This window comes from Nicotiana attenuata, unplaced genomic scaffold (assembly GCF_001879085.1).
Source record: "Nicotiana attenuata strain UT unplaced genomic scaffold, NIATTr2, whole genome shotgun sequence".
Lineage (NCBI taxonomy): Eukaryota > Viridiplantae > Streptophyta > Magnoliopsida > Solanales > Solanaceae > Nicotiana > Nicotiana attenuata.
Genome location: NW_017670408.1, coordinates 405367 through 418984, shown reverse-complemented (window position 1 = coordinate 418984; position 13618 = coordinate 405367). Strand labels below are relative to the sequence as shown.

At 34.8% G+C, this 13618-nt stretch overlaps 2 protein-coding genes across 6 annotated transcripts in view; one reads left to right on the top strand and one right to left on the bottom strand.

Moving 5' to 3' along the window:
* Positions 1–3150, bottom strand: part of LOC109239015 (tRNA(His) guanylyltransferase 1-like) — a 16341-nt gene extending 13191 nt beyond the window's left edge. The window contains exons 1-4 of one of the 5 annotated variants that reach the window (XM_019405519.1): positions 2500–3150; positions 771–886; positions 346–477; positions 214–258 (exon numbers count right to left, since the gene is read on the bottom strand). In XM_019405519.1, coding sequence (XP_019261064.1) covers positions 214–258; positions 346–477; positions 771–874 — 281 coding nt within the window. In that variant the 5' untranslated portion in view covers positions 875–886; positions 2500–3150. Of the gene's footprint in view, positions 1–213; positions 259–345; positions 478–770; positions 887–2499 lie in introns of those variants that run through there. The other 4 variants (XM_019405515.1, XM_019405516.1, XM_019405517.1 and 1 more) reach the window with 4 other exon arrangements.
* A 7368-nt stretch (positions 3151–10518) lies between these two features.
* On the top strand, positions 10519–11130 carry LOC109239005. The gene has a single exon (XM_019405501.1). The coding sequence runs from the start codon at positions 10519–10521 to the stop codon at positions 11128–11130; it is 612 nt and encodes a 203-aa protein (XP_019261046.1).
* The last annotated feature ends 2488 nt before the right edge of the window (positions 11131–13618 follow it).

Sequence of the window (13618 nt, the reverse complement as noted above, 5' to 3'; positions counted from 1 at the left end):
GGGGCAATGCTGACACGATATATGAAAGTAAAAAAGTACAGTTATATTGCTACTCAAACAAGAGCCAATACAAGAGCAATGGTGTGCTATGCACGCGATATATGAACGCAAACAAGACAACGTGATTCAAATCACTCATTCTAAAGAGCCAAAAATCATTTTTTGATAATCACAAATAACACAAATTTTTGGGCTATGAAAAAGGTTACAAACCTTGCTCGCCTCTGGTAAAAAGTGGTTTCCTTCTTCAAAACGAAACTGCATAAATTATTGTACCACATTGTCAAGCTTTTCAACGGGAAAAGAAAAATTGTATAATTGTCTAAAGTAATAAACGCATCATACCTGTACTCATCACTAAATCCATATGCAAATATAACATCAGAGAAGTTCTCTAATACCTTAATAGCACAAGCATTCATCAAGTTCAAGGCTTTTTCATCATTCGGCTTCTCAAATCCCTGCTTCTCCGAGAAACTAGACATATACAATGCAAATTAGCAAATCAAACAACCCCAAGAAACCCAAAAAGGAATACTTTTTCTCTAGCAGTAAGAGTTTATTCACAGTATCTACAAGACCAATTGACAAGAATCACCACTCTAATTCCGCATCAGCATTTAACTTGAACACCGACCTATACTTCAATAGAATTTTAACTGTAGATCTCTTGATTTCAACACCTTTACCTTAATCACTAAGTTAAGGCTTCATATATCAAGAAGAAAAGAACATAACAAGGCACATGCACACCACAAATATTGCATTACCTGCCAAAATCGCGGCCATCAATTTGAACAACAATGATATTTGGGTACATTACTTCGTCTTCTGCCTCAAAACACTTTACGTATTCATACTTGCTGTTCGCCATTCCCAGATGCCGCTACAATTGGATTGAAAGAAAAGATTTATGTTTAAGTTATAAATGTCCCGGGAAACCTATTTTTTCTCATTTGAATTTCAGTAAACCTATGTGGCGAACCTAGTTTGCCAGTACCTATCAACCATTCAGCGACCTCTCTTTTTAAAAGTTACACATTGTCTACTGAGTTTGACAAGCTCGAGTCTAAGAGCTATTTCAAATTTAAAACTATATTAACAAGTCCTTTAAAATCACACCAGGTTATAGAGAATTCTGAAAAGCATAAATGCGCGAAGGTTTGCATTTGGAGGTCAACAGTCAAAACGCTCTCCACCAAGAAAACAAATAATAGCATGTTTAGCCAAGCTGGAAAATCTGCTTATTTTGAGAGGTGCTTTTTCCAAAAGTGCTTTTTGAAAAAGTACTTTTGGAGAGAAGCAGTTTGTGTTTGGCTAGTCAATCTGAAAAGAACTTTTGAGCAATAATTTGTGTTTGGCCAAGCTTTTCAAAAAGTGCTTTTAACTATCAAATTACGAATAAGGACATGAAGAGATTTACTTAATAGTTAATATTATATGAGTAAATAAATAATCTCAAATGTTTATTATTAAAGATAATATAAGTTTTTCATTTTATTTAAGTAAAATATGAAAAAAAAAATTAAAAAGTACTTTAATTCTTTCAAGATGATTTAAATATATCAAAAAATCATTTAACAAATATAAAAGCATTCATCCCAAAAGTTACCATATATTAGAAAGCTATCCTAAAAATAAAAAGAAATATTTATACATTAAGATAGTTCAATAATATAATCTCTAATTCTAAGTATTAGATTTAAAATAAGTAAGGTTATTTTGATATATATCATATTTTGTTAAGGGTATTTTTGGTAAGAATAAAAGCCAAAACTGCTTATAAGGAGAAACTATTTTTTTCTACTTCTCTGAAACTGCTTCTGCTTCTTCCCAAAAGTACTTTTTTCCCCAAAAAAGTTTGGCCAAACACCTCAAGTTGAGGAAAAAAAGTACTTTTTGAGAAGAAAAAAAAAAAGCATTTTTTGGTGGGAGAAGCTTGGCCAAACCGTCTATAAGGTAGACTAATCAATCACTGTTCAAAAAAAGTATCATTCACAATCACATAGAAATTTATCCATCATTCTCTTGGAAAACCATGCCCTCCTCTATCACCCACACATACGCCACTAAAAATTCTACAAGGCCATCCAGAACCAAAGATATCAGTCTACAATTTTCAAAACAAGGTAGATACACATGAATTCTTTTATGCAAAACTGCAAAACGATCAAATTGCCCATAGAGCAGTAAAATAAATAGCAAGGTTTTTCTTTCGGATTGCAACTTGTAAGTAAACAACAAAATTACATTAAGCAATAAAGTAATGAACTAAACATTAGCATCTGAGTGCAAATTAACTACTTCCAGAGATATTACGACAAAAAGTAATTCCCAAAGATGAAAACTTTAAACTTAACACACACACGCACTCTTTAGCTGAGGTTTTAATATACCAAATACAACAAAAAGTAAAAGGGAACCAATACCCAGGAAAAAAAGAGAAAAAATTGAACCTGTATTACATTTGAATTTAGATAAAAAAAATAAAAATACTACCAGAACCTGACACTACTTCGCCGGCGGACGGTTGACGGCGGTTGATAACTTGAAGTACCTCTGTCTTTCTTATTGGTTGATTTATGCGCTACAGGGCTGGTGCTCTTGTGAAGGTGAATGGGTGGTGACAAAGGCAATGGAAAGAGGAAGAGAAGAGAAGGGGGGTAGGTTGAGGGGGGAGAGAAAGGGGATTTGATCCTAAATTATTGGGATTTAAGCATTTTTAATTTTATTTTATTAATTTAAAGCGGCTATAAAATAAAATCTCAAGAGATACAAAATACGCCATTTTTGGAGATTTCAATTCTCACTCCAGCAACTTGAGCTTCAAAAGCTAAAATGGCTCCGTAAAAAGTCACACACTCACACTCATGTTTATTCCTATTGGTGTATTTGTAGAAAGAGAAGTGGAGGCGCACCGTTTCAAACCCTCGGAATGGTATATGGTCGATTAAGCACTGCTCCCTGTGTTCAATTCGTCTTGGCGATATATAATCAGAAGATATATGAACTCTTCTCTTTTGTTTTTTTGGGTTTTAACCATCACCTTTTGCTCAAATATTCTTTCTTCCTATATAAGAAGTGCGAGTGAAGCTGCTCAAGCAGACATCACTTCGTCACATCCCTGCTTAGCAGTGGAGGATGTTTTGGGTAATTAATGTGAGAGACTTGTTTTGATTGGTTCACGTTATTTAGTAACTGTAGTTACTGGGTATACATTTTGATTGTGCAGACTTTCTTACCCTTTGAAGGCCCATGTTCATCATGATTACAGTGGGCCCATTGTATATTTACCTGACACGCCAACATCTGAGTTGCGTTTTAGACACAGCTATTGGACATTGTATAGGTGTCCTCTTATTTTGTACTTTAATTAATTATTACTCCCTTCATTCCACAATAAGTGTTTAATTTGCTTTTAGCACGCCCATTAAAAAAAATACTAAATTCCATACAAAAATATATACTATGACTAAACTACCCCTAATTAAACATTTAATATGAGGAGTAAGAAAAGTTTTTAGGGATATGCACATAGAGATTATTTTGTAAAAACAAATTGAATTCTTTCTTGATTACATAACTGGACACTTATTTTGAACCAAAATGAAAAAGCAAATTGGACACTTATTGTGAACCGGAGGGAGTATAATTATTAATACTCACTGAAGTTTTGCACATAGAGTAACTTCCATATGGCATCCTTCTACACTTCCACACATGCTTTTCAAAAACGTGTAGCACATGCTCCATGTAGTCCCATTCTATAGAATCATAAGCTTTTTTCATATCCACTTTTAACATGCATCTAGGAGATGTACCCTTCCTGCCATAACCTTTAACAAGCCCATGGCTCATTATTATGTTGTCATTGATCAATCTCCCTGGGACAAAAGCTGCTTGACTTTCATCTACAATATCATTCATTATGCCTTGCAACCTATTTGTTAGAACCTTCGAGATAATCTTATAGAGTATGGTGCAGCAAGAAATTGGCCTGAAATCTGAGACTCTATTTGGATTTGGTATCTTAGGAATTAAGGTTACCGTGGTGCAATTGATTGGGTGATATAGTTTGTCTTCAGAAAAGAACTGCAACACTGCTTCAGTTATCTTCTCCCCAACTACTGGCCAAGCTTTTTTGAAAAAAAGTGCATTAAAACCATCACAACCTGGTGCTTTGTTGTCACTTATCCCCATCAGTGCTCTGTATATTTCCTCCTTTGATACATCTGCTATCAACTGCCTCTGTTGTTGTCTGTTGATCAGTGGCCCTTCTCTCATTATTGCTGGATTAATAGTTGGAAGTTTTCCAGCTGCTGATCCTAGTAACTGTTTGTAGAATCCCATTATCTCATCTTCCACCTCATGTTTTGTCTGTGTCACTGTTCCATTGCTTTTTGTTAAGTTCTAAATCTTGTTTTGGGAGTTCCTGTTCTTCATGCTTGCATAGAAATAGGCATTATTGCCATCTCCTAGCTTTAACCATTGTATTCTTGATTTTTGTTTTAGAATACTTTCCTCCACCCTTAGCCATTTCTCCAATTTCAATTTTAACTCTTTTTCTGCTAAAATCATACTTTCTGGTTGACCAGGTTTTCTCATTTGCTCTTGCAGAATGCATAGTTGCTCCCTGCATTCTGTGATCCTTCCTCCTACAGCATTATATTCATCAGCATTCAATTTCTTCATGGCTTACTTCACCTTTTTTAGTCTTTCCCAAACATCTCTCATTTTGTTATATGTGCTACTTCCTTCCCAAGCTTTGCTTACTATCTGCATAAATTCCTTATGATCAGCAAGATGGTTCAAGAACTTGAAAGGCTTAAGCCTTGATTCTTCTTGTCTTCAAATGTAATGCTCAATGGTGAGTGATCAGAACATCCCAGATCCATTACCCATATCTCTAGGTGAGGCATTTTCAGCATCCACTCAGCATTAACCAATGCCCTATCAATCCTACTGTATGTGTGACCATTTGTCCATGTGAAGCTTCTTCCATTAGTCCTCAACTCAGCCAAGACAGCATCCTCCACAAAATTATTAAAGTCCTTCACTTCCATCTCTTGTACAGGATTCCCAATTGGCCTATCCTCCCTAGACCTTATGGCATTGAAGTCCCCCATGATTAGTCATGCCCCATGTACTTTGCCATTGACTTGCAGTAGATCCCTCCACAATTTTCTCCTGTCCTCCATAGTATGCAATCCATAGACTGCTGTGAATTCAAACCTCACATTCATGTTCTTGATAAAGATTGCAGCATGAATGAATTGGTATGTCTTCTCTATCACCACACATTCCACTTCCTTACCATCCCATACTAACCAGATTCTCCCTTTACTACTGTGCTCATAGTTAGCTAGCCAATCCAACCTGTAGTGATCCTCCTAATTATTTGACTAGCTTTTTGCTCCTTCACTTTATGTTCTAGTAATGCCATCATACTAACCTTTTACTTCTTATAAACTTCTTTATCTCCTTCTGTCTTGGAGTCTTGTTCAGACCCCTAATATTCCATGTTATCACCTTCATACTGGAATGAATATAGCATGTGAACACCCTTCTACCTCCTCCTGCCTCCTTTGTCTACTCGAGCCTTCCCCCAATTGACTTGGGTGCTTTAGTTGTAATCCTGATTCTGCTAGTATATTAAAACCATTGATGGTATTAATTGCATCCTCCCCCATTTTCTCCTTGTTTCTAGCTATAGACTTCCCTGTTGCTTTTGTCCAGCTCTGCTCCCCCTCTCCACAATCAATCCTTGCATTTGAGTCATCAGTTTTACTGGTTATCTCTTTAGTCATGGTCAGTTGGTTGCTCTTGACAGGTACTGATATTTGTTGATCTACCTTGTCATTGCTTCTTTCTTTTGGTAGCCACTCTTGCCTCTGCTTCTGCTGTTTTAGCTTATTCTTTTGCATCTGTTGTTCATCTTTTCCACAGCTATGCCCAATTTGCCTACAATTCTGGCAGAATTCTGGCACCCAATCGTAGGCTACTCTTTGGCTAAATTCTCTTCCATTTGGATCTGTTACTTTGATGAATTTTGGGAGTTCTTTTGTTATATCCATCTCAATCAAAACTCGCGCATAGGTAATTCGATCCAACTGAGTAGTACAAGCATCAGCATACAATGGGATCCCTAATCCACTGCTAATTCTGCTTAGAGATCTAGCTCCCCAGCAGTTCAAAGGGAGATTTGGAAATTTCGCCCACACTGGAATGATTTGCAGGATCTCCTTGCTGAAATAAAAATTCTCCGACCAGACCTTCACAATCATCGGTTTAGTACCTAGCATATGTGGACCAGAGTACAATACTTCATCCCTATCCTCCATTGAATTGAACCTTACAACGAAATATCCCTCATTATGATAGTAGACCTTAAGTTTAGCAGTAAAATTCCATTCCGCCGCGATGAATCGCTCCATAGCTCCAATTGTTGGTGTAATTCCAACTACATAGAGAATTAAAGCTTGCTTCCCTTGTCTCTTCTTCCACTTATTCTTTACATAATTCCACAATTACTTCTCCATTTTTTATAGTCGGCGCAATGAAATTTAGATCCATACCTTTTGACGCCAATTTGTTCCCTGCAAACAATTTTGTCCAATTCTTCTGGTTCGTCACTTTAGTTACAGCTGGTACTTCGTTTTTGTTGTTATCAGCTTTCGATTTACTCTCATTTTTTCCTTTAGCATCACCAGCTTCTTCCGAGTTCCTCACGATCTCCCCTAATAGCTGAGTTATTGCTGTTGGCATGTATGTCATTTTTCCCTGGTTATATCCTCCAATTTGTACTTGAGCAACAGAATTTACTTTCGCATTCTCGATCATCACTACAGGACTCGTTGCATGCAGTGTTTTCATAGCTTTCATTGCATGGGTTTAAAAAGTTTTTCCCCAGCTATGTCGTATCCGGTACTTTGATATTAGCTCGGGCTTACAAAATGGTAAAATATTACAGCACAATCGAAAAAAATAAGTTGCGCCGAGAGAATATTAGGCAAGAATAATATTTTAAGAAATTATTATTTCATTATTTTGGCATTCAGATTGCGATTAAGTATGACTCTATACTTCTTTCAACGCTTTAGAGATGCCAATAAAAAATTGTAATAAAGCAACATTATTTAATAGTGTCAAAGGCATGTCCTAGATCATTCAAAAAGTGTTCTTAGTTGAAAAAGGTAATGTTCATTGTGTTAGCTTTAGAGATACCATTTATAAATTTACACACAATATTAATTTGCACATGTCAATACCCTTTGGAATTATTACTACTCGAAACTGAGAACTTGACAAAGTTTCGCCTTGGAATACGAATGAAGTTTGGGTTAAAGCTGGTTGTCATGTGTCTAAGGATGTATTGATCCTTGTAGTATAGAACTTTGTATCTTGGTAGCTTGCCCTCTGCAGTTTTCCTTCTTGAATACCTTTCCATATCCTATAATGGAGACAAGGACATAAACTTAAATTTTTCTTACTTGAAGAACGATAGTAACTGAGGGTAGAGTGGACCATTGGACATGCCTACTTACCCACTTCAATGTCATATTGTAGTTTGTTTAATTGCAGCTATACATACTTATAGTTATAGGAACCTAATATGAATAAATCTTGCAGTTCTTATTTAGCTAAATTTATTGTTTTTTCTTTCATATATTCCAGAACCAATTGGTCATGAAATAAGCACTCTATTTGATGGTTCATTTTTATCTTGACTAAAACTTATTATTCTTGTTATTGGTTTGGGTTTAGTAGGTGCTAATAACATATAATCCTTTGCATGCTATGAAACTCAAGCTCATTGGTTTCAAAAGTTCTTTTTAGGTATTTTGTTGTGATTCTATAGCTGGGTTTCTATGAAACACAGAGCATAAAGATCAAAACAATTTGTTCATCTTCATGACTTCCGTGACGTTCTTCACTGATCCGTTTTGCTCTTTCAAGGTAAGCGCATAGTTAAAAAAGTTAGTTTGCTGATCTATCGTGTTGGGTCTTTTATTACGGCTCTATTGTTTGAAAGTTTATAAGTTTGACTTCACTGAGCTTCAATAAACTGATAATCAGACTGTAATCTTTAATGTATAACCTGTAAATTATAGAGCTTTGATTTTCTTCATTCTTTGTCTCAAAGTAAAGATTTGGATAGTCTGAGTTGTTTAGTTAGCCTTTCTGGTTGGGTATAAACAAGAGTGTATGAATTGCTCAAATTAAAATAAACACTCAGGACCAAACTACTATTTCTGATTACTATCTTAAAGTATCACACCGCCATCACCAGATTCAATAGCTGCTCCTGTTGTACTAGGGGACAATGTAGGAGGACGCTCGTGTATAATATATGTCAGTTAGTAGCCATGTTGTTGGAACGTTAGAACTTTGCTCATATTTAACTTATGTCTCCTTCTTGCTCATTGATATATTTCATATATCTTACTTCTGCACTTTTATCATTGGAAGAGATAATATTTTCTATTTTAGACAATCAACACCTTTGAAAACAACTAACAGTTTTCATTTACTCTATCAAGACCTGCTATTCATCTATTGGTCGAGCAAGATTCTCAAAGCTTGCAGTAATTACTTCCTGAAATTACTGGTTGGGTTTATTGTCTGGATAATGACCGTGTATGTATTCAGTTACATGTTTAACCTGCATCTTTAGAGTTGCTTAGTTATTTATACATAATTATTATCTTTATATGTTGCCGAAGCTGGACTGACTCAATAAATTTCTTGAGCACATGTGGCCTTATCTGGACAACATACTCTCCATTTCTTAACAGTGTTTTGAATTTCCTTCTCATAGTATCTTAGGTAACTAGCTTGTGTAAATTATTCTGTATAATTAGGTTATTTGCATGACTGCAAAAAGTATTGTGCAGCTATTATTCTAGAGCAAAATTTTGAATTATCCAATTTGGGTTCCTTACCTACTTTCCAAGCTTAGTGGTTCTTAGTGTCCATAACTAAAGTTAGTTGGTGTTTTTATTTTCAGATACTGTTTCTGCTTGCTAGACATTAAACTATGGCATAAGATACAGAAGATGTTATTTCTTACCCGCATTCTTTCCATTTGTATTGTAAAAAAATATTAGATGACAATTGTTAAATGGCCTTGATGTTTTCATTTGGCAAGTAAATTTTCTGCTTAAGAAGACATATCAGTTATGTAGGATACTTTATAGTTGCTCCATTTGTTAGCTGAAGTTCATACTCATATAAAACCGTCAAGGATTTTACACTCAAACTAGCTATTGCTGTTGTTTAGACACATAAGAAGAGTTTTTGATAAGTCACTTGATTAGTGCAAGTTATGGACGAATTTGACTGCATTGAAAAGGTCCAGTTAGTAAAGCTTATTCCTTTGACACAAAGATACAAACTCGCCAACTAAAAGGTCTTGTACAAATAAGAAGGAATGGCGAAAGGCGAGACAAAGGAGTTAAAAGTATAATTTTCCAGTAAACTAAGAGTCCTCTGATTTTAACTTGATTTAGGAAAAAAAGTCTTTGAATATATTGACTGACGTACTTATGGATAGTCTTCTCATATAAAGGTTTTCCTGTTAGTATGTGTTCTCTATATGACGAGTTCTTTGCGAGATACAATTACATGCTTTTCCTGAGAAGAAATGGTTTACATCTAGAAATATTAATAGAGGTGGCATGTACTAGCTAGCCTTCTTGAGATATAGTTTTACCAAGTTCATTAAAGTTATCAAATGTAAATTGGTATGCTCCTTCGCTCATTATCAATACTTGTATTTACATAAGTTATGCTATTCATACTAATATTTTAATAAAGTTTCACTTGATTCTACTTCAACAATATTGTTATCAACTCATTTTTGAAATAAAAATGATCATAAACATTTTCATGGATACTCCTTTTAACTCTGTGCAGATCAACTAGGCTCGCACTTTTTGGATACAAGGTCTTTCCTTTATGATGATTTAGTTCTCAACACGCTCATTTCGATCTACTTTTTGACGAACTTATATGATATTGAAAACTGAAATTTAAAAGTCGAAGGATAAAGAACTTTATGCGCTTTGCTTTTTGGGTCCTTGCAGATATTGTCATTGTACATTTATTTATAATGGTAGTATTTTTTATATTTCTCTTTAGTACTTACAAAAAATCATGACAAAGAATTTGAAAAATTAGTGAAGCCTCTCGTAAGAGAAAGTTAAAATGTTACGGTGAGAATCAGAAGTAAAACCAATATACTTGCATTGACCATGAGTTCGAATCAATTAAGCTCTTATAAGGCATAGGGTTATTTGAGACATACCAAATTCAACACCGGAAGGCTGTTGTTCAACGTCGACGAACGAAATCGCACTCCGTCTCGAGCAAAAGCTACATGTCTTGGGTGATTGATACTGAAATCCATCTTGATGTGATGGTTCTGGTAGACACCATCAAGGACAAAATCAAGCATCAAACCAAGACCGTGCTAAAGCAATGATATTCCTACGCTATCACCTTGATGAGGGCCTGAAAATGGAATATTTTACTGTTAAAGATCCAGTCATACTGTGGAATAATTTGAAAGATAGATATGACCACCAGAAGATGGTCGTTCTTCCACGGGCACGTTATGATTGGACTCATCTAAGGCTACAAGATTTTAAATCTATCAGTGAGTATAATTCTGCTATGTTCAGAATTATTTCCCAATTGAAATTATGTGGTGATAATATTACTGATCATGATATGTTGGAGAAACCTTTCACCACTTTTCATACCTCGAATATGCTCCTGCAACAGCAATATCGAGAGATGGGATTCAAAAAGTATTCTGAACTTATCTCACATCTCCTTGTAGCCGAGCAATATAATGGGTTATTAATGAAAAACCATGAAAGCCGACCTACTGGTTCTTATCCATTCCCTGAAGTGAATGAGACGAACTTCCACCAAGCTAAGCATGGAAGAGGTCGCGGACCCAGTCATGGTCATGGCCGTGGTCGTGGAAGAAACTGTAATCATGGTAATAATAATGCACCAAGGAACCCTCCTCACCACCAGCAAAGGAAAAGGAAGGAACAAAAGCATGAAGAGGTGCAAGCACCAAATGCAGAAAATGCATGCTATAGATGTGGAGGAAAATGACACTGGTCACGTACTTGTCATACGCCAAAGTACCTGGTTGAGCTTTATCAAGCCTCCGTAAAGAAGACAGGGAAAAATGCTGAAGCAAATTTTATTTCTGAAGATAATTTAGACTTCATGCATTTGGATATGGCTAATTACTTAGCATTCTCAGAAGGAGAAAGAAGTCATGTGATCGGTGGTGAATCTGTAGAAATGTAAATATTTTAATTTTTGTTGTTTGTAACAGATAGTATGGTTATGTAATTGTTGTACATAAATAAAAGTTATGATTTGATAATGATGTTTACTATAATATATTTTATTTATGTCATTTTGAAGAATATGGATAACATTATTACATCAACTTAAACAGAGTTTGCAAGAAATATACAATCACCAGAAGTGATTATATTTCGTATATATCATTGTAACTAAATTTTGTTAACCACCAGAAGTGGTATATGCCTATGATCACCGGAAGTGATAATTTAGGCATTCTATGGTTACAATTGAAGGTAAACTACATAAATATTCTCTATATTAAATGCACGCCTCGATTTGCTCTTGAAGTAGTAAATATTTTAAAAGAGGTAGAAGCATCACAACTTGATGTGATTAATGCGCGTTCAGATAATTATGTTCGATTTCCTGAAGGATGAGAACTTTTGATACTATTAATCCATTTTCCGAAGTGAATGTGACAATATTAATAAATATCATAAATATGAACGCGCTCTTGATGTAAATATATTACAATTCACCTCAAGAAGAGGTAATATAATTGAGAGAATATATACTCAATATTTCGTATTTTAAATTTGCTCCTGAAGAAGTAACACAATTGAAATTGCCTCCTGGAGTAGGAAAATATTATGAAGAGGAGTTTTCTTGTGCTTATACAATTGTTTTACATTGTTTATTTGATTGTGATTTTCTCTCGTGATATCAGAAGTGTCTGAGCAATATTTGATAGTACAAAATGTATCAACAACTCCTAAAGAGCTAACTGTTTGCCTAGAAGACGCATGTCACCAGTAGTGTCCGATAAATATTAGATTGTGGATAATAAATGAAGGTTATCGAAGAGCTTATATACAAATATGTCATTCATATTATATGATTATGGTCAAACATATGTTGTATTAAACCTGAAGTTTACTAATAAAGATGACTATCATATTGAGATTACAAATGACTGGAGGATTGAAAATCTTTATGTTTCCACAATTATAGGGGGTAAAATAATATGTATGTGAGAAGTTACCCGCCTTATTCTTCAATTTATATTATATCACGTATCACAGTAAATCAGAAGTTTACTAATGCAAAAGCAGTCACGGTAAACCAGAAGTTTACTAAGAGATAGCACATGCATGATAAACTTGAAGTTTTCATTAGCCATTTTTGAATGAGCTATTTAAGAATTCATATAAGCATATATTGAAGAACTAGAACATTATTCAAGAATTCTCTTATGTTGCTTGTTCTCATAATAAATTTATTAAACCAGCTAAAGTTGGGACTAAGACCCCTAAATTCTGAAATATATAAAAGGTGAATATGGGTCCATTCACCTGTCGTGTAAACCACTTATAGATGCATATATGAGATGGTTACATGTGTGATTATTGTCAACCTGCAGTTTGGCATTTGAATTGCTTTTCTCAAATAAGAGAATGATTTTTAGATTATGAAATCAAGACAGTTCATCTTGATAGTGCTGGTTTATATCGAGGTTGGTTAGCATTGAATACCTCCTATTAATGGCTAAACTATTGCTTATGAGAACAAAGTTTTATGTGTTGGTCTAAGATTTTTCAAATTGCATACAGCAGCAGTTATATGCATCAGACCAACAATATATGATAAGTCCTCCCCTCACAATTGGTTTAGGATCAGAAACCAAATATTTTTACTATCTAATAACTTTTGATGCGTGGTATATGATTAATTTCTCTACCACAAACCACAAAGATAGGTTTCCCAAAAAAGACTTGGGATATATGTTAGTTTTCCTAACATTAGGGGGATGGAATAAACAGTTGGAAAATATGTTATATGAATCGAATTATCATTAATATGATCCTCACTTGGAAGATAATTCAAGTCAAATGGCATAAGCATTTGCTGATCCAAAATTAAATATCATATTTTAGCTGCAAATGCTCCTATTAAAATTAAAGTCCCAAAGGATAAAGTTTAATACACGCATGAAGCGTAGTAAATCGATGGGTTCCAAAGGTAACAATCCTTGAAAAATGATAGGAGCAAATGATCATAATGAGGAGGAAATGAGCTCTAGAAGAGCTCACGACATAACATTTCATGAAACTCCAGAAGAAGTTCAGGTACCTGAAAATAAAGAAAGTGATGAGATCTCAACATGTTATGGCGCTTAGGAACCGTTACAAAATGATCGTCGACGATATATTTGATACAATATAGTGCATAATATTATTAAAGATTGTGAGGATCGGACCTGTAGTCCAATCGTCCAGACACATGA

Bases quoted from the DNA above. Each gene is read 5' to 3' on its own strand.
- LOC109239005 (XM_019405501.1), top strand. From the start codon at position 10,519: ATGGAATATTTTACTGTTAAAGATCCAGTCATACTGTGGAATAATTTG.